The following is a 25,909-nucleotide window of genomic DNA, read 5'->3' on the forward strand; positions in this document are numbered from 1 at the left end:
TTGAATTTAAATTCTATTTCTTTATGATCATTGCTAAAATATAGATTTCACAGTAAACTACAGCACAATGAAATTCAATAAAATAAATTCAATAAAATATATTCAATAAAATATATTCCTGAAACTTCCATGAATCAATTACTATTATCAATAACCCAGTTATTTAGTGGTATGAGAGCACACTTTTCTAATTGAGAACTCTATACATTCAATACACATTTTGGGGGGTATATGAGCATTATAATCATTTGCTTTAATCCCAATCATGTTCTATACACTATAAGGATATCATGAAAATCAAATCATTTTATTGAAATCTTCTTCCTTTTTAGGTTAGTCTTGAGAAACATGAAACAATCTGCTGCCTTAGCTATGTATATTGAAGTTGAAGTCACTTGGGGACAATTTGAACTTGATCAGAATTTTTTTCTAATCTTTGTATGGTACTGTTACATTCAAACATGCAAATGCTGAAATGGAAGGTCCAACATAGTTTAAAAAAAAAGTTGTACAAAAGTTATTACAACCGTGTACATATGAACAGCCATTTGTTAGTGAGGTCAGATCCAAATTGCTGTTTGAAACAGATGGCAAGTTGTCCGAATTGAGTGTTTTCCATTGGATACTCAATAGACTGTTACGATGAAACAGACGACATACACACCAAAAACTGAATGTGATTTTGTTAAGTCACTTGTCACAAACTCTCATGACAGGTTGTGTATTTTTACAACGGCAGGAGTTCTACAGTATGTGCCATGTCTACAGTACAGACCACAGGCAACGAAAGGCAATCTCATGGTCATTTTTTCAACATAGACTATCAGTAAAACTCAAAATGTACATAAAATTCTACATTATATAAATAGAAAAAGATTATATGCATAACTTAATTAATACACACAGTATGTACATAATAACATACTTTTCAGTATTGTCTTGAGTCCGAGAACCTATTCAATTAAACCCTTCACACCGGTTTTGGTCTTACGTTTTCAATTCAAAACAATTGACATACAAATGCTGAGGAGACAAAGCTAGTTGAAACGTCCGTGACTAAATAGAGATAATAATCCATTTTCATTTGGGCTCTTTTTAACAAACAGACAGATAAGCAAACATATACAGGTAACTGCCAAAATAAAGGAAGCACCAACATAAAGTGTCTTAATAGGGTGTTGGGGCACCACGAGCCAGAACAGCTTCAATGCACCTTGGCATAGATTCTACAAGTGTCTGGAACGACACCATTCTTCCACAAGATATTCCATAATTTGGTGTTTTGTTGATGGTGGTGGAAAAACGCTGTCTCAGGTGCCGCTCTAGAATCTCACATAAGTTCAATTGGGTTGAGATCTGGTGACTGAGATGGCCATAGCATATGGCGTACATTGTTTTTATGCTCATCAAACCATTCAGTGACCACTCATGCCCTGTGGATGGGGGCATTGTCATCCTATCGTGGGCATAGCCATGGTAGCCAAAATAATGGATGAATATACATGACCCTAAACATGATGGGATGTGAATTGCTTAATTAACTCAGTAACCACACCTGTGTGGATGCACCTGCTTTCAATATACTTTGTATCCCTCATTTCCTTATTTTGGCAGTTACCTGTATAATAAAATATGGTACAATATGTTTAAGTATTGTGGGTAAGTGCAAAGTGTAAAAAGAGCTTGAAAGAGCTTAGAAAAGAAGGTTCTGACAAAATTGCATATGTTACGTGGAAATACACATGGGTATATAGCAGATATTGTCATTTAAAATTGGCATAGTCTGAGAAAATGTCAACAAAATCTTGAACCACTCTGTAGCAGAAGTCATATTGTTCCTGAAACGACAAAAATAACGAACAACATGACCATAAATCACTTACATTACAGTTGGAAAACCAATATTTGAATAAAGCATCATTGTCAATCTTTTGAAGATAATTTTTATGTATTTCACCTCTCTCTCATGCATTGAATCTCTATGACTAAATGGTATCCTACCATGAAAAACAATGCGTTTATACTACAATATATAATACCTACCACAGTCTGAACCATGTGTGGTCTCTTCATGCGTAAGCTCTTGACAGTCTGAAACACGTCCAGTAGGCCCTCTGCTTTCACCCGCTCCAGAATGTTACTCAGGGCGATGAATGTACCGGTCCGACCCGCACCAGCACTGAGAAATAAACCCAGGACAGAACCATCAGCATCTACAGCTACGCTTGCTCTAAAACCCAGTAACTACCATTAGAGGACCTTTAATATGTGCTTAGAACTGAACGTGAGTCAAGGGAGTATACTACATTCAGTACACTGTCAGGGGTCTACCAGCTCGCCATCAGGCCGATTGCTCTTCATTGAGCGCCAAAGAAATGCACCGATTTTACAACATATGTCTTTACAGTGCTGGATTACCTTAGTGCTTAACAACACAGGTAAGTTGTCTAGTTGGTGGTTGATAGGAGAGATCTCTAACAGTAGAGTTGATGGATCTATAGATTCCTAGTCTCCCATTCCCCTAGTCATAGGGTTATACTGTGAACCCTACAGCTTACCCCAGTCTTTCCCATTTATATTGAAAAGAATTTGCTGGAGAAAAGGTGACCTTTGACTAATAGTACTAATAACACTAACACTAACGTGTCTGGTAGCTCTCTCGGCCTCTTTGGATTGAGTCAGTTCTTACAATGCCGGCGAGAGAGGTAGAGGAGAGAGGGGGGTTGTAATGGGCAAGCCCCCCATTCCCAGCGGAGGAGAAAAAGCTTTAAAAAGCCCCTCTTTAGACAGGCCCTGATGAATGAATATGAGAGAGAGTGAAGACACCATTTCCTGTCGTTAGCTCATTCTATCAGATTAATCAAAGCAGGAGTCGTAGGAGATTTCACTTTGAGAGGTTTTAATTGACTGTGAATCAGTGGATTGGATCAATCCCAGTGGGCCGTGCTGCATTAGAAGTACTTCACCTGGAGCTATGTACGTTCTGATCATAGCTTTCACAGCAAAGTCTTTATAAAGAGTTGGGCTATAAAACAAAGGAGTCTACAAAGGCTAAATGTACTGTATAATGTATTGAAACCGATACTACAGAGTGCCAAAAATGTAAAAAGTAATCTATATTCTTTGAAACATAATTTTGTGTTTGGTATGATCCTAATATTTTATGTCAGAAAAAAAGGTCAGTTGAAAGAGTAATGGGAGTGTATTGCGGCTCCCAGATTTGGTTTGTGTTAACAGTACCCGTTCCTTACCTGCAGTGTACTATAATAGGGTGGTTTCCAGACTGTTGTTGCTGTCTCTGCACTGAAGCAATGATGTCGATCATTCCCTTTCCCTCTGCCGGTATTCCGATCTCAGGCCAGCCGTGGAAATGAAAGTGCCTGACGTGCCGTGACTGCTTTTCCTGGTGATTGGAAACATGTGTTTCATCATTACATACATTAGTATACCTGATAATAAAAAAAATAAACATAACATGAACTTGACATGCTCAAGATAAGACACAAATTGAGATAGCAGAAAGCCATTGATTAGAGGACCAAACCCAGTCACCCACAAGGACAAAAATGACTTACATCACAAATAATATATTTAAAATGCACATCAGGTAGCTTGTTTATGTGAAAGAAACTCACTGGTCCATATGTGAGCACCATGTCCTTCAGAGTGAAAGTGTCACATAGTGCATCCCCCTTCAGCTCCAAAGTGTAGTCTCCAAATGTCACAGTGTCCTCTGCTGGCCAGTACTGGAAACACTTGTCCTGGGGAAAGTGACAGATTGATGAAAGGCAGGTGTGTCAAACATATGGCCCACGGGTGGGAAAAACGACTTCAATCTACATTTAAATGACAAATAACACATCAAAACTGTGTAGAAATGATAATGGTTTAAAAGAAAAGGTAATGATAATGGACCTACATTTATACAGTCTCTCCGTTCCTCTATACCAGGGCTGGTGTTAATTTGAACTGAAGGCAACACAGCCATTTTTTTTATCCCAATATCAAATCATTTCTGGTTAAGAATTAAGTGCCTTAGTGTGATTGTTTTCAATTAAAATGGTCAAAAGAACCAAAAATAGCATCTTAACAAAGAGAAATTTCTCAAGCAAGAATTTTGTTGGGACTGTCTGGGAGTGGTCTGGGTAGGGAGGGGAAAACTGGAAACTAGCTGTTTTTTGATTTGATTTTGATTTGGATCTATTTTAGTCCCCATTTGGACTAATCTTCCAAGAGTCCTTAAACATTAAAATACAATTTATAATACAAACACATTTTCACATATAACACACTATTACAAACATACATAATATACTAACATAATGACCCAATAAATACTCAATCTAAAAAATATTGCTATAGTCCCACAACTGTTATTGGCAGAGAGGTTTGGAACTCTCTTTCTTATTGGTCTATTAACTAATTTACCGCCTGGTGATGTCACCAGGAAGGCCAAAACTCCATCTCACCAAAACAGACAGACATTTCAGGTGGTCTTTTCAAACAGCTCTTACACTAAAAGGGTAGTATCATCATGTTCATAATTTCAAAGTATTATTCCAACCTCAGTGTGGAAATATGCATTGAGTGTGCAAAACATTAAGAATACCTGCTCTTTCCATGACATAGACTGAATAGATTAATCCAAATGAAAGCTATAATCCCTTATTGATGTCACAGTAATTTGGTGGCAACTCTACTGCCGGTATAATGCTATTATCACTTGTTGTTGTCACTTGTTAAATACACTTCAATCAGTGTAGTTAAAAAAAAACTTTATTTAAACCAGGGTCTGTAGTGACGCCTCTTGCATAGATATAGATACAGTGCCTTAGACCTCTGCGCCACTCGGGAGCCAAGAAGTGTGTCAAGAACTGCAAAACTGCTGGGTTTTTCGCACTCAACAGTTTCCCATGTGTATCAAGAATGGTTCACCACCAAAGGACATCCGGCCAACTTGGCACAACTGTGGGAAGTATTGCAGTCAACACGGGCTTTCGACACCTTGTAGAGTTCATGCCCTAAAGAATTGAAGCTGTTCTGAGGGCAAAAGGGGTGGTGCAACTCTATATTAGGAATGTGTTCCTAATGTTTGGTATACTCAGTCTATATGCAAATGAGGCACATTTAATTCTTTATTTTATCACAAAGTACAAAACATAATACCTGATATACTAAGAAAATGTATATACAGTGCCTTGCGAAAGTATTCGGCCCCTTGAACTTTGCGACCTTTTGCCACATTTCAGGCTTCAAACATAAAGATATAAAACTGTATTTTTTTGTGAAGAATCAACAACAAGTGGGACACAATCATGAAGTGGAACGACATTTATTGGATATTTCAAACTTTTTTAACAAATCAAAAACTGAAAAATTGGGCGTGCAAAATTATTCAGCCCCTTTACTTTCAGTGCAGCAAACTCTCTCCAGAAGTTCAGTGAAGATCTCTGAATGATCCAATGTTGACCTAAATGACTAATGATGATAAATACAATCCACCTGTGTGTAATCAAGTCTCCGTATAAATGCACCTGCACTGTGATAGTCTCAGAGGTCCGTTAAAAGCGCAGAGAGCATCATGAAGAACAAGGAACACACCAGGCAGGTCCGAGATACTGTTGTGAAGAAGTTTAAAGCCGGATTTGGATACAAAAAGATTTCCCAAGCTTTAAACATCCCAAGGAGCACTGTGCAAGCGATAATATTGAAATGGAAGGAGTATCAGACCACTGCAAATCTACCAAGACCTGGCCGTCCCTCTAAACTTTCAGCTCATACAAGGAGAAGACTGATCAGAGATGCAGCCAAGAGGCCCATGATCACTCTGGATGAACTGCAGAGATCTACAGCTGAGGTGGGAGACTCTGTCCATAGGACAACTATCAGTCGTAAATTGCACAAATCTGGCCTTTATGGAAGAGTGGCAAGAAGAAAGCCATTTCTTAAAGATATCCATAAAAAGTGTTGTTTAAAGTTTGCCACAAGCCACCTGGGAGACACACCAAACATGTGGAAGAAGGTGCTCTGGTCAGATGAAACCAAAATTGAACTTTTTGGCAACAATGCAAAACGTTATGTTTGGCGTAAAAGCAACACAGCTCATCACCCTGAACACACCATCCCCACTGTCAAACATGGTGGTGGCAGCATCATGGTTTGGGCCTGCTTTTCTTCAGCAGGGACAGGGAAGATGGTTAAAATTGATGGGAAGATGGATGGAGCCAAATACAGGACCATTCTGGAAGAAAACCTGATGGAGTCTGCAAAAGACCTGAGACTGGGACGGAGATTTGTCTTCCAACAAGACAATGATCCAAAACATAAAGCAAAATCTACAATGGAATGGTTCAAAAATAAACATATCCAGGTGTTAGAATGGCCAAGTCAAAGTCCAGACCTGAATCCAATCGAGAATCTGTGGAAAGAACTGAAAACTGCTGTTCACAAATGCTCTCCATCCAACCTCACTGAGCTCGAGCTGTTTTGCAAGGAGGAATGGGAAAAAATGTCAGTCTCTCGATGTGCAAAACTGATAGAGACATACCCCAAGCGACTTACAGCTGTAATCGCAGCAAAAGGTGGCGCTACAAAGTATTAACTTAAGGAGGCTGAATAATTTTGCACGCCCAATTTTTCAGTTTTTGATTTGTTAAAAAAGTTTGAAATATCCAATAAATGTCGTTCCACTTCATGATTGTGTCCCACTTGTTGTTGATTCTTCACAAAAAAATACAGTTTTATGTTTGAAGCCTGAAATGTGGCAAAAGGTCGCAAAGTTCAAGGGGGCCGAATACTTTCGCAAGGCACTGTATGTGATCCAAATATGTTTTTTGTCTGAAATGCCTTCTCGAACACATTAACTTTAATGTGTCTTAACAACAAACTTGTAAATACAAATAAAATAGTTAAATGAAGAGCCTTGTTGGTTTAGACACAAAAAAAGTCAGCAACCTTCCCGCTAGCCATGATTGGCTGAGATAATAAGTGGGCTGGACATGCCGAGAGATGAGTTTGGATTGGTCTGCCATATAGCATGCTTCTGTCTATTTGAGCTGGTCAGTATGTCTAGGTAACCCTGTATATCGCGGTCTTTAAAAATATGTATTGCGTAATAAAACTGCATAAGTGTTCCTCTCCACTTTCTGGAAGACTGAGTTTTGAAATCAGTATAATTCGAGTATGATAGCTAAGGAGATGGAGAATGTGTCCCTGAACAAAGGGGGGGGGGGGGGTCAAAATCAAAAGTAACAGTCAGTATCTGGTGTGGCCACCAGCTGCATTAAGTACTGCAGTGCATCTCCTCCTCACGGACTGCACCAGATTTGCCAGTTCTTGCTGTGAGATGTTACCCCACTCTTCCACCAAGGCACCTGCAAGTTCCTGGACACTTCTGAGGGGAATGGCCCTAGCCCTCACCCTCCGATCCAACAGGTCCCAGACATGCTCAATGGGATTGAGATCCTGGCTCTTCACTGGCCATGGCAGAACACTGACATTCCTGTCTTGCAGGAAATCACGCACAGAAGGGCAGTATGGCTGGTGGCATTGTCATGCTGGAGGGTCAGGTCAGGATGAGCCTGCAGGAAGGGTACCTGTAACGCACAGCGTTGAGATGGCCTGCAATGACAACAAGCTCAGTCCGATGATGCTGTGACACACTGCCCCAGACCATGAGGGACCCTCCACCTCCAAATCGATCCCGCTCCAGAGTACAGGCCTTGGTGTAACGCTCATTCCTTCAACGATAAACGCGAACCCGACCATCACCCCTGGTGAGACAAAACCATGACCCGTCAGTGAAGAGCACTTTTTGCCAGTCCTGTCTGGTCCAGCGACGGTGGGTTTGTGCCCATAGGCGACATTGTTGCCGGTGATGCCTTACAACTATCCTACAAGCCCTCAGTTCAGCCTCTCTCACCCTATTGTGGACAGTCTGAGCACAGATGGAGGGATTGTGCATTCCTGGTGTTGGCCGTTGTTGTTGCCATCCTGTACCTGTCCCGCAGGTGTGATGTTCGGATGTACCGATCCTGTGCAGGTGTTGTTACACGTGGTCTGCCACCGTGAGGACAATCAACTGTCCATCCTGTCTCCCTGTAGGGCTGTCTTAGGCATGTCACAGTACGGATATTGCAATTTTTCCCTGGTCACATCTGCAGTCCTCATGCCTCCTTGCAGCATGTCTATGGCACGTTCACGCAGATGAGCAGGGACCCTGGGCATCTTTCTTTTTGTGTTTTTCAGAGTCAGTAGAAAGGCCTCTTTAGTGTCCTAAGTTTTCATAACTGTGACCTTAATTGCCTACCGTCTGTAAGCTGTTAGTGTCTTAACGATTGTTCCACAGGTGCATGTTCATTAATTGTTTTTTGGTTCATTGAACAAGCATGGGAAATAGTGTTTAAACCCTTTACAATGAAGATCTGTGAAGTTATTTGTATTTTTACAAATTATCTTTGAAAGACAGGGTACTGAAAAATTGACTTCTTTTTTTGCTGAGTTTATATTGGTCATGGCACCCATATAGTGCAGCGGTCTAAGGCACTGCATCTCAGTGCAAGAGGCATTACTACAGTCCCTGGTTCGAATACAGGCTGTATCACATCCGACTGTGATTGGGGGTGCCATAACGCAGTGCACAATTGGCCCAGCGTCATCCGGGTTTGGCCGGGGTAGGCTGGGATTGTAAATAAGAATTTGTTCTTACCTGACTTGCCTAGTTAAAGGTTACATTTTAAAAACAACTAGCGACAACCGCAGCACAATCAATAGGAGGTGAACAGTGGCTGGTGCTGAAAATATAGCTAACTTGTTACGCAAGTGTTGCACACCAACAGACGGAGAAAACCTACACCAGTTGAGCAATTCATTTCAACAATTATCTTCATTTTAATTTGACTTTACAAATAACAAGAGGGTTTAATTGGAGTCTATTTCTTTGGAGCCTAGACCTATATAATATAACAACTGGCTGAGGTAGGCTATGAGGCTTACCAGTCTAATAGAAGTAGGATTGTTTTATTATGCCTACTTACAATTGCAACTGATCCAAAATGTAGCATTCTACATAAAACAATAATTTAAAGAAAAAAAGTAATAACTAATAATGAAAAGAGCGCATTTGTAAATCCCAAACTCTAAAAGTAATTGGAAAGGTAGATACAAATGATTTGTGACATTGTGGTTACAATAAAGAATGAAAACAAGATATAAACACTAATTACAGTAGTGATGGACAACTGGAGGCATTTTGAAAACAGGTTTTCAAACACTTGTAGTACTGTAGCAGGTGTAGCCCATCATGCAAATGTTTCCTATTAGCAAGACAACATACTTTTTTTAGCCCGTCTACTGTAGTGAAAATCCCTCAAGTACTCCAAAGTGTTACATTTCTAACTCAAAACAGCAGTACAGTATTTATTCATCAACATCTTTATGCTTTAGTTAATAAAATAACGAGAAAAAAGACATTCAAATGTGGATGTTTATTTAAACTACATTCCACCCAGCTCCACGACCACAGGTAAAACCTTGCTGAGATGGTCAATGTATTTGTTGCATTGTTGTATCGACAAATGTAAAAGCCTATACTGTACAGTACAGTATTTCTTCATCAGAATCTTTATGCTTTCGTTAATAAAATAATGATAAAATACTCTTTCAAAACGCTGATGTTTATTTAGTTATGGATCCATAACGAATTACTATGGGAATAAATATCCCTGAATTACAGAAATATTGGAACAATGTTGTCTAATAAAGGTAAACAAATGGTTTGCCTACTGGAAAATAGTCTTTCAAACACAGTCACGTTGTACAGTGCCATTATGGATATTTGCAGGGCTATATTTTGGCCTTTATAAATATCTGAGAATATCTAACGGATAATGCCCCTTTGATATTTTTTATATATATATTTTTCTTGTTATTTAAAAAAAAGTTTTTATTGAATATTCAAAACATGCAATATACTTGCAGTGAAGCTGCACAACAACTACACCACACCAGTCATCCAACAGACTCCCATTCAGAGCGACACACAGAAGCCTCCAGGGTCAACGCCCTGCTCAAGGGCACTTCGACAGATCTCCCACAAGGCCAAAAAAAACAGGGACGCGAGCCCTCCAAGCCTCCCCCCCCCCCCCCCCCCCCACACAGTCACCCATAGCTGTCCCTCAACCACCCAAGAAGCCTCCCACAGTCACCCCCCCCCCCACAGTCACCCATAGCTGTCCCTCAACCACCCGAGAAGCCTCCCACAGTCACCCCCAATAAATTAAAAAAAATTATTAATATAATAAAAAAGAATAATGAAAACGTTAGTTAATTCCATTCCCCACCCCCAAGAACCCCCCCAATGCACCAACAAGCAAGAAAATGAACTCATGAGAAAAAATAAAAAGACTACAGTAAAAACAGAAAACAACAATGCAAAAAAAAGGACATCAAGGACAACTAAAATCATAACAGCAAGGCCAACTGTATATGTTTGAGTGCATGTCTGGCACTATTTACATACAGTGCCTTGCGAAAGTATTCGGCCCCCTTGAACTTTGCGACCTTTTGCCACATTTCAGGCTTCAAACATAAAGATATAAAACTGTATTTTTTTGTGAAGAATCAACAACAAGTGGGACACAATCATGAAGTGGAACGACATTTATTGGATATTTCAAACTTTTTTAACAAATCTAAAACTGAAAAATTGGGCGTGCAAAATTATTCAGCCCCTTTACTTTCAGTGCAGCAAACTCTCTCCAGAAGTTCAGTGAGAATCTCTGAATGATCCAATGTTGACCTAAATGTCTAATGATGATAAATACAATCCACCTGTGTGTAATCAAGTCTCCGTATAAATGCACCTGCACTGTGATAGTCTCAGAGGTCCGTTAAAAGCGCAGAGAGCATCATGAAGAACAAGGAACACACCAGGCAGGTCCGAGATACTGTTGTGAAGAAGTTTAAAGCCGGATTTGGATACCAAAAGATTTCCCAAGCTTTAAACATCCCAAGGAGCACTGTGCAAGCGATAATATTAAAATGGAAGGAGTATCAGACCACTGCAAATCTACCAAGACCTGGCCGTCCCGCTAAACTTTCAGCTCATACAAGGAGAAGACTGATCAGAGATGCAGCCAAGAGGCCCATGATCACTCTGGATGAACTGCAGAGATCTACAGCTGAGGTGGGAGACTCTGTCCATAGGACAACAATCAGTCGTATATTGCACAAATCTGGCCTTTATGGAAGAGTGGCAAGAAGAAAGCCATTTCTTAAAGATATCCATAAAAAGTGTTGTTTAAAGTTTGCCACAAGCCACCTGGGAGACACACCAAACATGTGGAAGAAGGTGCTCTGGTCAGATGAAACCAAAATTGAACTTTTTGGCAACAATGCAAAACGTTATGTTTGGCGTAAAAGCAACACAGCTGAACACACCATCCCCACTGTCAAACATGGTGGTGGCAGCATCATGGTTTGGGCCTGCTTGTCTTCAGCAGGGACAGGGAAGATGGTTCAAATTGATGGGAAGATGGATGGAGCCAAATACAGGACCATTCTGGAAGAAAACCTGATGGAGTCTACAAAAGACCTGAGACTGGGACGGAGATTTGTCTTCCAACAAGACAATGATCCAAAACATAAAGCAAAATCTACAATGGAATGGTTCAAAAATAAACATATCCAGGTGTTAGAATGGCCAAGTCAAAGTCCAGACCTGAATCCAATCGAGAATCTGTGTAAAGAACTGAAAACTGCTGTTCACAAATGCTCTCCATCCAACCTCACTGAGCTCAAGCTGTTTTGCAAGGAGGAATGGGAAAAAATTTCAGTCTCTCGATGTGCAAAACTGATAGAGACATACCCCAAGCGACTTACAGCTGTAATCGCAGCAAAAGGTGGCGCTACAAAGTATTAACTTAAGGGGGCTGAATAATTTTGCTCGCCCAATTTTGCAGTTTTTGATTTGTTAAAAAAGTTTGAAATATCCAATAAATGTCGTTCCACTTCATGATTGTGTCCCACTTGTTGTTGATTATTCACAAAAAAATACAGTTTTATATCTTTATGTTTGAAGCCCGAAATGTGGCAAAAGGTCGCAAAGTTCAAGGGGGCCGAATACTTTCGCAAGGCACTGTATGTGTGTGTCCGTGTATGTGTGTATTTGAATGAGAGTGTATATGCATGTGTACAAACACCTGCACAGCATCAGCCTCAGGCAAACCGGCATTAGCTGTAAAAACACTGCCCCTCAGTGTCATTCAAACTTACTTTTTATTATGTTTTATTTTGACTTTATTTTTTATACTTTATTTTGACCATCATTCTATATCTTTGACCACCATGTCTCCAATTCCACATCCCAACCCTCAGCTTCCCTTGCCTCTTAGATATTAATTAAGAGTCCTCCAATCCTCTAAATGTAATTATTGGCGGAGAGTCACGTCATTGAAAAAAATTTTTGTAGATATACTGTAGGCCTATCATATGCGAAATGAGTCTGACTAGTGTTGAGTAATGTGCTGTTAAAAGTGGCGTAGGTCTTTTTTATTTAAAGAACATATTGAAGTTAGAAGCAGTATGATTTGAAGCAAAAGCCTACAACTATTTTAGCACCATTTCGCGCTGCTCTGAGACAAGCATGGGGACTGGTCTTGATAAATCAATGAGATTTTAATTTTCACTTAATCTCTGTTTGGGTATTGGTTAGACTAGAATTAGAAAATGTGGGTGCAGAAATGATATGCTCTTAGTGTAACCTTTATTTAACTAGGCAAGTCAGATAAGAACAAATTCTTATTTACAAGGACAGCCTACTCCTTCCTCCCAGTCGGGGAGCACGACACAGGGATTCTTTAGCTAAATATCTCAGTACTGCCGATCGTCACGTTGTACAGCCCCATATTTTCCTTTCCATCCTAACAGAAACCCAGAGAGTTTTTTGTTTATCTTGGAATATAAACACCATAATAATAATCAAATTAATTAAGCAAGTACCAGTCAAAAGTTTGGACACTACTCATTCCACTATTTTTCTTTATTTTTACTATTTTCTACATTGTAGAATAATAGTGACGACATTCCAACTATGAAATAATACATATGGAATCAGTTAAGAACAAATTATTATTTACAAGGTCAGCCTAGTCCTTCCTCCCCGACAGGGAATTGAACCCCAGTCTCCCGCGTGCCCGTATTCTCTAGTACAGACATGGCCTGCTCTCCCTTATTTAAGGAATTAGGCACTTTCCAATGTTTACTACAGTATGTATTGTAGGCAACGGTTACTTGTCAGACTGCACAGTAGCCTAATAAACAAATGCAGGTGGCTTATATCTTCAAAATGCTTTATTATCCAAATGTGAAAGCATATACTGCACAGTACTGTATTTCTTCATCAGCATCTTTATGCTTTCGTTAAATAATAAATAATGATAGAAATATTATTTCAAAATGCAGATGTGGATTTAGTTATGGATCCATAATGAATTACTATGGGAATAAATATCACTGATTTACAGAAATATTGGAACAAAGTTGTCTAATGAAGGCAAACAATTTAGAATCCTTCAATCCTTTTATGCTGTAGCTTACTCCTGACCGTCACGTTGTACAGCGCCATATTTTCTTTGAAAAAAAAATTATCGGAAAGAAACACCATAATATTAATCAAATTAATTAAGACAAATTTCTTAAAATCAATCCCATATACTATGTTATTACAAAAAGGATTAAAAATCTCCGGTAATGCCAATATGGAAGACTATAAAATGCTCCTCAAAGATGCCCTCTAGTGGTCAAACTAGCACTAACTTGCATTTTCCCAAAAAAATGGCTGGCAATTAAATAATGTGCCAAAGAATGCTGCAGCAGCTGGCAAAGGTGTGCTGCGGTATGACGCAACTTTTAAAGGAGGAACCACTGTAAGACCGAATCAAGGTGGTCGGTGACATATGAGTGCATTAGAAAAGTATTTTTACATTCCTCAAAATAGCTGAACTCAATTAATTATTTGTCTGTACTAGTACAATGTTTTATGTGCTATATTTCTGTCAATATCTGATGGATTTAAAAATATTCAAAAGTTTGGAGTATCTTCATCCATTGTCCAACTGTTGCATTTATTAGAATTGTATTTTCAACCTATGAACAATTTTGATGACTGCTACTAAAGTAAAACACAGCTTTTAATGATTATGTTGCAGTTAACTCTTGCCACAGTGGGATCTGTACCTGTTCCCTCTCCTTGAGTTCAGTGAGCATGACGATAGAGTGACACCTGTACTCCCACACCATCCTCCAAAAATCCTCCACCGTGTGAGACTGGGGACCCTGGGTAGCGATGAAGTAGTCCTTCTGTCTGTATCCCTGGAAAATAACATACTGTTTAGCGCATCATATACTTACATAAAGGGCTCTGGAGAAAGTTAGGACTTAGGTGTTAAAATGTGCTCAGTAAATACTTACATCAATAAATGATGCATTGATGTAGTCCGTGAACTCTTGGCCCCTTTTCATTGATAATATAACCCGGTTGAAGTCATCTGTGTTCAAGCAAATAACTTAACAACTTACTTTATTTCCAACAATAGTTTAATTACTTGTGTCATTTGTGTCATTTAACTACAGCAAATTCATTCCAAAAGTAAAACTACTTCAGAGAGGTAACTTGGTCTAAAATGTATAATATTTGATACAACACTAAGTGTTTGATGGTGGTAGGGTTGTGACGTATTACTGAAAATGTAAGAGTGTTAGAGTATTCCTTACATGGAATAATCTGAAGCACACGGTTCTTCTTCATGTTTGCAGGAAGGTTTCCAGTCCTCATGTTCTCCTTCATTATGCGTACATTGGTCAGTTTCTGAGGAGAGGATATGGGGTGAAATTAGGACTACTTGAGAGAGATGGCTTCCGTCATTTAAATGTGACTAGAACTGGGAGACAACTTAAAAAAGGTGAGAAAATTGTGTGACTGGGACTTACCCTGAACTCTTCCTCTAGGCCCAGCTTGTCAAGGGGTGTTCTGGTGTTGTGGAGTTTCTGCAGGTGGCCTTCCAGAGAGGACACATCCAGCTCTGTGTCCCCATACATATAATACTCCAGCAGAGCGTGGTAGATGAACGAGTACTGCATCTGAACGGGAGACAGAGAGAGAGATAGGGTAAATGAGGCATCTTTGCTGGTTTGTGCTGCATTAACACATTGAACTGTCAGGGAACACTTACATCGGTCTGGACGAGCTGAGAGCGCTGCTCCCGTATTCTGGTCACAAACCCAAAGACATCCAGCCTCTTCTCTACATGCATCATGTCAATCACGCCGTCTATGACGATGAACGTCCCAGTCCTACCTACCCCAGCACTAGGGAAAGACAACGGACAGGAGAGAAGACTGACCCTTACATTGTCATAGACCTCCGAGGAAAGTTTGATCATTCAATTCAAAGCAAATGCACTGTACTTCTGTGGCTGAGTTTTCCACAGGAATGTTGATTGTGGTATGGCATAAAAATGCTACATTGAAACATGTCCACAAGCGATATTCTAAATTGCTACGTCTACCAGCAATATTCTAAATTGCTACATGTCTACAAGCCAACAAGATCCATAGTGATTTAAGGACCAGTGACACAGACAGCAGTCAGGGATGCCAGCTTAGGGTGTTGGAGACCAATCAATGAGGCCCATTCAGAAAGCAAAGCCCCAATACCAACACCTGTTTCAACAGTTGTTCCTGCACGTCTCTGACTTCAGTGGTATGGTGGTTTCATATTACATGACATGTGCATTGAAATTCCAGCCATACCAAAACAAAATAAAGGGAAGCGGGTTGGCATACTTTTTTAGACACCGCGATAGGTCAATTTGACACTATGATTGTGTTAAGTTATACATGTCATAAGGAACTAAATTAACTACTATAGCCTTCATTGAGTACAGCATGTAGACAAGATTTCCAAGTTAGAATCCCTAGTCTCCTCCCCTGGTTCAGTACCTGCAGTGCACTACGATGGGTCCTGCATAGGACGGGTTGACTGTCTTCACCTTCTTGAGGAACTTGAGCATGCCGATAGGGGAGAAGGGCACCCCAAAATCTGGCCAGCTGGTGAAGTGGAGCTGGGTGACTAAGCGGGGGGCCCTTGGGCCATCATTCCCCTGCTGTTTACAACAACAGGAAAACACATCAATTGTTTAGAAAAATATACTGTAAATGTCACAGGGTTTCTCACATAGTGTATTTCAAAGTGAGGGATCCTGTGCAGGGTTGTCATGTAGGCACATACAATGATACTTACATATTGTACACAGAACTTGCGGATGGTGTAGTCCACCAGTACAGTAAAGTCCTCCACTGCCACCCTCACACTCCCATACATCCAACAGCCCTGGTCTGGCCAGTACTGGTAACACTTGTCCTGAAGAGAGGAAAAATTGACATTCAGCAAAGCAAAAAAATACAAACTATAGTTCACCAATATGAATGGCAGAGACTTTTATGGGAATTCATATTACTGACTAGAAACTCTATTTATAGGTGATTGTCTGTCAGTCAATAAGTTCATCACTCTTATCTTCTAGACTGTTAATGAGAGTCTCAGACTAATTATAATCAAGCCTTGGACAACTTTATCAACAATGATTTAGTTATCGATCCCCCATCTCTGTTTGGTGGAGCTAAACCCCCTGTTTTGTTCTTTATTGATCAGCCCCTTGAGGTTCAATAAAATGTGATGCCAAGTCATTTGGGGTGACACATTGTATGGATTGGGAAAGTTAGGAAAGGGTCAAATCAATTATACTCATGACCTTGAGGTGTGAGAAGACAAGAAAGAGCCTAGCAAAGGACCCCTTAAGAACATCTAACATGAGAGCCCATGAGCAAATCTGAAGATTCTTTACTGGTTGTATTAGCAGATAATGGAGCAGCCAAAGTGAGAGAAGAGAAGCTCACCTCTTTTCTCTCTTTCAGGTTAGTGAGCATCACTATAGTAGCAGTCTTCTGTTCCCAAATCATCCGCCAGAAGTCAGCCACTGTGTTGTGCATTGGGCCTATGGAAAAGAGAGTGACACTTACTACATAGATCTAAGTGGACATACTAGTTATACAATAGGCCTATGGTGCTAGAAAAACGTATTTTATGTAAGCATACAATTGATTTCCATTCCGTAATCCTCTAGTAGTACAGTATTTTGCACAAAATGGTTGTACAAAGTTATATTCACCTTGAGCTGCAATTAATTTGTTCTTCTCTTTATAACCCTGGTTAAAAATAAAATGTGTTTTGCTGAGTTTATTAGACCATAGTGAGAAAGGAAGTTATACTGGACGCATTTAAGTTATCCGTAATGGGACAGAACGAAATACATAGTAAATATCAACAACTCACATCTATGTATGAGGCATTTATGTAGTCCGTACAAGAATGCCCATCTATTTGCGTTAACAATACTCTGGAATGGTCATCTGTTGAAAATGTAAGAAAGAGACAAAATTGTACTAGGAAAATAAGTATGCCTATTTAAAATGTTCATTATGTTATCAAACTGCTTTATCTCAAAAAAGTTCAAGCTACTCTTAAAGGTCAATTCCACAATTTTCAACGTGATTTTCATTATCTCTAGCACAATAACAGTGTCTACATATTTGAAAATGGCACATTTCGAAGTTTTGTAGAAAAAAGTATGAAGTTATGACATCAGCAAGAAAATACCCTCCCGCTGGCTAGAAATGCATTGCAGGTTTTGAAAAATCCCTGTTCTTACTTTTAATCCTACCACGTGATGTCACAGACAAGCATTTTTTAGGAGCTTTCTTATCATCTTTTTAAACCAGAAATACCATAGAAACGCGCCGTGTTCATGTATGTTTTTGAGACAATGAATAGGAAGTTGAAAAGTAGCGCAATTGCCCTTTAAGTGGGTGTAATGGTTACAAAACATATTCCCATAACAATTCCATCACTCACATGGTAGGATGTTTGGATATCTGTTCTTGTCCCTGTTGATCTCCCTGCTAGCCTCCTCAAAGGAGCCATGGTGGTAACCACAGGTCAGTGACTATACAGACACAAACACAAACACAGGGGTTCAAACTAAGCCAGTCATGAAGCCTTCAGACATGCAGCATTATATGTAACAGCATAAAGAAGTATGAACTCCTCCTGACATTATTAGGTATCACACTATGAAGGTATCGCATTACTACTGTAAGCACTATGTGTTGTTTGAAAAGCAACCCACATTGAACTCCTCTCTAAAAAGCTTGCAGTCGTCTGCCGAGCGTATTCGGAACTCGTCCTCCAGCGAGTCCAGGGGGATGGGGAAGTACCTCTTGGATGGAGAGGGGGATCGTGGGAGGAGGACCACTGTCTGCTCTCCTGTTTGAAACAAAAACATTGGAACGTCAATGTTTTTACATTCAGTTCAAGAATTATGATAGAAATAAATAAAGTTCTGCCTCTCTTTTTAGAGACAGAACCAGATCACCTCATTACACACAGGTGACTACTGCAAGTCGCCCTGTATAAGAGCATCTGCTAAATGACTAAAATGTAAAACATTACGAGGTGACCATAAGGAGGGTGACCTCATACAAGAGATGTATATCAACAACTGTCTGGGCCTTCAATTCTTCACTCACACTTCACTTACTCAACATTGTACATTACATGTGAAAGTTACATTAATTACAAGGTATTTTGCTTCAACTGTGGCAATGTAGACTGTGAATTATTATTTAGACTTGTCTGGTTCATGTCTTGACAGCTCTCAATACTAGCATACGCCAACAGTAGGATATCTCTACAGAATAGACTTGACTTTCTGTTTGGATTGTGATGACTTATCTAGAGCACAGATTCAATCCGTATGGAATTTCAAAAAGGACTACTGTACACACACAACCTAAGACTTGCATCACATTCCACAACACATACTCAATGGTTCAAATGCAATATTGTATACGTAAGATGTACGTGGCAATGTGCAACATAATGAAGTCGAGACATACCTTGATCTTCCAAGAAGCCATTTGGAGTCTTCTGAGAGATAAGAGCCTTCCTGTGGTTTCTAAACCTAACCAGAGGGTGAGAGAGAGAACAGAAAAAGGAAACGAAACAAAAACGTTATCTGACCATAACCCCAGAAAAAGAATATTTCAGCTCAACAAGTCAGTAGAAATAGAAACCCACCATCTGAACTGAAAGCTGTTCTTTCTCATGAGAAGCAGATTGTTAACTCCTCTCTCAGTGGTGAGGATACTGAGTGAGGGAATGGGTGAGAGCATGGTCTGATATGACCCAGCTAGCCATTTGTTGTCTATTTAACTGGTAGAGCAGCTGTTGGAGCACACACACACACACACACACACACACACACACACACACACACACACACACACACACACACACACACACACACACACACACACTAACACGCACACAGAGAGTGGGGGTAGGCTGGGCTGATAAGAGCAAGTACGGTGGGGGTGGGGTGAAGCCATCCAGTGTTGTTTGTTACCTTAGGAAGTATACAATCAGGAGAATGATGATGATGAGAAGAAGAGAGATCAGCGTAAGGGGAAGGACATGGGCACCCTGGGAGGTGGGGTTTTCTGGGAAACAAAGATACACACATTATTTTGTATACTACATATACAACAAGTGTTGTCAATATTCACATGTAACCATTTTAATAGATAATTGAGCTATTGGTCTACCAGTTGTTTAAAGTTATGATCAAGTTAATTAATGCTGATCGTTCTGTTTAATTCACTATTCGTGCGGGAGTTAGTTACCTGAAGTCTGGTTCACTTGAGAGGAGTTATTCAAGGTTATTGTAGTTGCAATCAGAAACAACACCATTGTGACTGTGGAGATCAACAGAACATGAGTGAATACATAACACTGTAAGAAAATGCAGAAGCTGTGATGCTTCATTAATTCCGCTAGAGGGCGTCCACGATACAAGCAAATCCTGGCCTGGTGATGACAGTGCTGTCTGCGAAAATAAGGGGATGATGTCAGGCCCTCTGACCGTATGATTGGGTAACTCCTTGTATCCTATCCATTTATTGTCCTGTCCTGTCCATATGCACTTAGCAGTATGGTGCATCACCTCAGATCTCACAACCCTAAAATACACATATCATGGTAACAGGAAGCACTATCTCATAGACGGCAGAAATCAGATCCCTTGTAGTCCTAGACAGACTGGAGAAGAGCTAAACAAGCTCAAGGGATGTGAATCTCACACTGCAGTCTCACACACAGAGAAATAGCAATGAGAAGTGCTTGGATAGGGGGAGTGAGAAACAGTGGAAAACAGAGAAAAATATCATTTTTCCAGAACGATCCATCTGAAGGAAGAGGAATGAGGAAACTTCTGGTCCCATTGAGTAGCACTATGTAGCGTGAAGCAATTATCTATTTCATCACTATTACCTGCATTGCATCTCTATCACAAACTATGCATTTCTACCTCTGTAGCCTTTTTCTTGCTGGCAGTCTGTCTATAATTCCCTCACTCCTGGGCAAATATATATATAATAATGCAATGTATTATATACGAGAATAGTTATTGCCCAGTGTTTTATCCATGCGCAGACTTGAGAGCATCACTTTATATTACATGTCTCCTTAGCCTTAGAAAAAGCTGTTTGGCATAGACATCATCATTCATACTTCAAATCTAGTAGCTTCACTAGAAGTGGATCATCCTGAAAGGCCTTATTCATTACTTTTTGGAAACACATATGTCTCTCTCAATCTCACCCCCCCACACACACATATGTTCAAAGCCAAGGGGCATGTACTGCATATGTGCCACTCTGTGCTGAAGGTGCCCAATCTCTCCCCAGTGTTAACAAGCTGACAGTGTCAACACCTGCTCCCTGCAGAACTCCACTGGGCAAAAACACATTCACTCACAGTGTTGGCATTCCACCATACTGGGCTACACACAACATTAACCATGAAGGCATCAATGATTCTGCCATTCCTATACAGCCTAACACTGTATATCACACGGTTTAGGCACATTTAGGCTTCCTTCCTGCACTGCAGTCTTTGTGTGCCAGAGTGCATGTTTGATTGAATTCTGCCCTGAAATCCTTCAACTCAGCAGTCCTTCTCAGTGCTATCAAAAGTATGTTAAGAGTTGGACCCAGAACTACAATGTAATTATTATTGCTGATTATAAAAGCTCCCAAACTCAACGAGACTGCCTCAATGGTATTTAGCATGCTGCAGTAGCAATTCTCAAGCATTGCATGATATGTTATTACCAACATCAAAAATGCATTTACCTAAACAAGGATTTCTCCATGCAGGTAATGTTATTAATACATAATGTAATTCATTAAATATTATTAGATGTATATATCTACAACAATGCATCAAAAACAAAAGGGGAAAGTTGCAAAACTCAATATCATAAAGTAACTCAATAAATGAGTGGTATTTATAAGAAAGACGCAGGATGTGAAAAATGGATGAAAGGCGCATGCAAAAAAGGACCAACTCGGTCTCACCTCAACTCTTACACGCAAACCTAAGTGAGCATGACGGAGCCTGAGAAAAATAGCATGCTCATACAAATGTATCCTTCCCTACAGAAGACTTGTAACCTTTTAATTGATGTTGTATTATTAATTAAAGCAGAGATGTGCAGTTAAAAGTATGCATTTCATTCCAACTGGATACGTATTGTACAGGAGCTTTCAGATTTGAGAGCTTTTTCCTTCATGTCCATTAGAGCCCATGAACAAGAAGGGTGATTCCACGCCAGGAAGACCCACATTGTTTTGGGTGATCTCAGATTGTTCTGGCAATTGTGGTAGCAGAATCAGAATCAGATGTTTTATTTACATAATAATGCTTACGTGAGATATTTGTCATTAGGATGTCTTATTTTGGATAATACTGTTGGCAGTTTGCAGTTATCCCTTCTCTGCTAGGGCTTAGTCACTTGGGGCCCAGAGAGGGGAGAGGTCAGGATTGTCTTCATATGTCAATGTATCTGTTAAACCATGTGATGCTATGAAGAATATCAGAAGGGGAGGAGGACATAATGGAGGCTTGTCTTCTTATGGGATTGTGTCTGTAACCATTGCATGTCCCCTCTGAGGTTGTATGTCCCCTCTGGCCTAAGAGGCTCACTGTCTTTTATGATCTTGTCCAGGAGGGGGTGTATTTGAGATGGGAGTATCTAGAATTGACAATTGATATATGCCATTGGATGAGGTAATGGTTTGGTACTATGTTGTACCAAGAACTTCTTTTAGGAGACCAAACTGAACGATAATGTATAGCTAATGCTATCTGACTATGGGATACTCCTCTTTCAAGTAAGAACACACCTGCCTGGTGTGTTCCTTGTTCTTCATGATGCTCTCTGCGCTTTTAACGGACCTCTGAGACTATCACAGTGCAGGTGCATTTATACGGAGACTTGATTACACACAGGTGGATTGTATTTATCATCATTAGTCATTTAGGTCAACATTGGATCATTCAGAGATCCTCACTGAACTTCTGGAGAGAGTTTGCTGCACTGAAAGTAAAGGGGCTGAATAATTTTGCACGCCCAATTTTTCAGTTTTTGATTTGTTAAAAAAGTTTGAAATATGCAATAAATGTCGTTCCACTTCATGATTGTGTCCCACTTGTTGTTGATTCTTCACAAAAAAATACAGTTTTATATCTTTATGTTTGAAGCCTGAAATGTGGCAAAAGGTCGCAAAGTTCAAGGGGGCCGAATACTTTCGCAAGGCACTGTATATATGGTCGCCCACGAGATCCTCCCAGTCAGGGCCGTTATGCACTCCAGGGGCATGGCGAGGATATCCGCGTGCCCCCGACCAGGCTGAGGCCAAGAGGAGTCAGTGAGGCACTTGCTCTGGGAGTGCAGAGCCGCCAGGGAGCTGTGGAAGAAAGCAGGCCCCCTGATCTCCCCGTGTCTGCCAGCAGGGGAGGACCTAACGTCCCAGCTCATGCTGTATGGGGCCTTCACCAAGCTCTGGCCCACCCTCACGTGTCTGAAGGAAGCACTGTGGTCCTCCCGCAACCTGCTCGTAGCGAAATGAGTAGAGACCACCCCCCAGGCAGTGTCCATGGTAGCCACGGAAGCCCTGGGGTGCTACAGAAGAAAGGGGGCCTCGACCCCAAGCAAAGGGTCCTCCACAACACCCACAGCGCTGCTGACAGCGCTGACCTAGGGTGTTACGCCTAGGGGAGAGATCTCCTCTGGGCCCTGAAGGACAGGATGGTATTTGATTCGGAAGAGCATGAGGAGGCAAGTTTGATAACCACCACCCCACCCCCGCTCCTGTAGAGGACAGCTTTTTAACAATGTGACTTTTTTTAAACATGTTTTCATGTCTTAAAAATGTTTTACTTTTGTTAAATAGTTTGTACACATTTCAAATGGCTTTTAAAGATTTGAGGTTTTTACAAAGAAAAGTACTTTTATTCATGGTTGTTTCTATTGTCTTTAACATGTACTTTTTAAGAAACTTAAATGTAATATTCAAATGCTGTGTTTTATGCTTTTATTCAGTTTTTAGGTGTATAAAATGATGTGCAAAAATATATATGAGCCGTTTTTAAAGGAAATGTAATAATACAACTTTTCCAAAATAAATTTATTTGACATATTATTCGATATCATTTGGATCCTGGATGCTGATTGGACGAGCAGCATTCCAAGCCAAGCTGTATTTGCAACACAGTCCTGCTAACAGTTCCATCTGAATTATCACTGCACCTCCATAACAATATAATCTAGTTCATGTTGCTGTTGGAATAACCTCTCAACTTGCACATTAAAGCTGCAATATGTCACTTTTTGGCTATTTCTATACTTCCCGTTCTTAAGTTTTGTTTTTGCGTCTTTTACTTTTGGTTTTGTACATCAGCTTCAAACAGCTGAAAATACTATATTTTTGGTTTTGGAAAATATATATTCACATCAGTTTAGATGGTACAATGATTATCTACACTATACTTGCTTGTTTTGTCACAAACTGAAATTTTAGCAATTTTAGCAACCAGGAAATGGTGGAGCGATTTCTGCATAGTGCATCTTTAATTCCCTTTGCTTCTAGGCTACCATTTGGTTTGTATAAACGGGGGTTAAAATAAGCCTTGCTGTCTGCCTGTTCGACCTCAGAAACAATGTTTCACTTTTTAAATGCAATCTCTCCTGTACTTAACTTTTTCTGAGCCTGGCGAAATCACGCATCAATGCCATTATTATGGGTGCATTCTAGGTGCAATGTTTGACATGACTGTGCTAGCTGAAGTTGGCTAGCTTGAAAATGACAAGAACGTTAGTCAGCCTGAATAGTCAGCCTGCATACCCTCCCAAGCAGACACGCAACGGCTCTCACGGAACTGGACTATCTGCAAACTTGAAACCACATATTCCGAGGCTGCATTTATTGTAGCTGGGGACTTTAATAAAGGACATCTGAGAAAAACACTTATTCTGAGGAAATCTGAGGAACATAACTTATTCTGATATTTCTACTACAGTACATTGTATTGTATTTACACTGTTTAAGCACCGCATCATTATTTATATAAGGGATTATTGACATAGCTCACTCTAATATATCTACTGCTGTACATAGTTTATCTTGTGTACATTTCCCCAGTATATATAGGAATAGATTGCATTTTTTGATACTGCTACAGTGTTATTTGGGTTGTTCTTTGGATTTGTCCTGCCTTTCTTGCTTTATTGCCTTCCTTTTTTGTACTTCTGTTTACATTTGAGCTGTTTGCCATTTGACTGCATTGTTAGGAGCTAGTAACATAAGCAGTTCGCTGCACTGCTATAACACCTGCTAAACTGTGTACGCGACCAATACACTTATTTGATTTGATTCGATTTGCATTGCAACATAACCAAAAAAAACTGACAACCAGATTTTTGTCCCGACTACTTCGGGTAGAAAAATGAAATTGTATGAATTAACTTATCCAAATAACGGTTCTACTGAAAATATGCAAATCATTGTTATTTTAATATGTTGGTAAACAGTTTTATAAAAGCAACAAGGCATGCAAGTCAGTGCTATATAATTAATACAGTAGGGTAAATGGACTGGCCTGATTGATGCAAACAACACCATTTACCTGTGACTGTATTCATTACATAGCACTACCTCTTGTGCCTTATTCTTTAATATATATCTTTTTTAGATTTGGCTTATTTTCTACATTTTCTACATAGAAATTTACATTAGGTCATTAACCAATCACATTCAGCAAATCACCAGCAGAGGGTGTAAAGACCCTTTGAATTTTTTTTCACATTCAATGTGTTGGTGGAGCTCATAAAATGTATCATAACTGCAAAATTAGCAGTGCATCCACTCTGGAAATGTGATGTACTTGTAGAGTATATTGTTTTGATGTTGAATAAATTAACGTGAAAAATTGTATTTCAGAATCCAGACATACTCCATATTTTAGCGCACACTATATGGAGTATAAATGACACAATGATGTTGTCTGTATCATGTACGGTTCAAAGATCATAGGGTCTTACAGGAGGCGTGTGTATAGGTTTAAAATGGCCACTTTCATCATGATTTTCTCAAAAATGGTTTGCGATACAAATATAAAAGCATATCAAACATGCTTCCTCTCATGTTTCTAAGTGATCATTTCCAGAACAATCTGAGATACCCAAAAATATTTTCGGGCCTTCCTGACATGGAATCGCCCAGAACATTTGTTCCTATTTTAGTCACATTTCATCTCATTCGTTCTGGACGGACAATGACTGGTTTATTTAACTTGATTCACCACTAAGCTGTGCAAAAATTGTTTATGTAAATTTGTACTGTGGCCAAATGTACAGTATGTGCTTCAAATGATGTGAAAGTAACTGTTTAA

The 25,909-nt window shown here is 39.8% G+C and overlaps 1 protein-coding gene across 1 annotated transcript; it reads right to left on the reverse strand.

The window, feature by feature from the left end:
- Positions 1-1,171: 1,171 nt before the first annotated feature.
- LOC139417372 (receptor-type tyrosine-protein phosphatase epsilon-like) lies at positions 1,172-19,872 on the reverse strand. The gene is made up of 19 exons (XM_071166645.1): positions 19,801-19,872; positions 19,524-19,617; positions 19,015-19,079; positions 18,246-18,382; positions 17,972-18,062; positions 17,393-17,469; positions 17,229-17,265; positions 16,957-17,054; positions 16,301-16,420; positions 16,000-16,163; positions 15,231-15,366; positions 14,989-15,138; positions 14,773-14,866; positions 14,470-14,546; positions 14,236-14,370; positions 3,636-3,761; positions 3,252-3,403; positions 2,044-2,179; positions 1,172-1,838 (listed from the first exon to the last, which is right to left on the reverse strand). The coding sequence occupies exons 1-19, from the start codon at positions 19,865-19,867 to the stop codon at positions 1,764-1,766; spliced, it is 2,031 nt and encodes a 676-aa protein (XP_071022746.1). The 5' UTR covers positions 19,868-19,872; the 3' UTR covers positions 1,172-1,763.
- Between the last annotated feature and the right edge of the window lie 6,037 nt (positions 19,873-25,909).

Source organism: Oncorhynchus clarkii, chromosome 1 (assembly GCF_045791955.1).
Source record: "Oncorhynchus clarkii lewisi isolate Uvic-CL-2024 chromosome 1, UVic_Ocla_1.0, whole genome shotgun sequence".
Taxonomy (NCBI): Eukaryota; Metazoa; Chordata; class Actinopteri; order Salmoniformes; family Salmonidae; genus Oncorhynchus; species Oncorhynchus clarkii.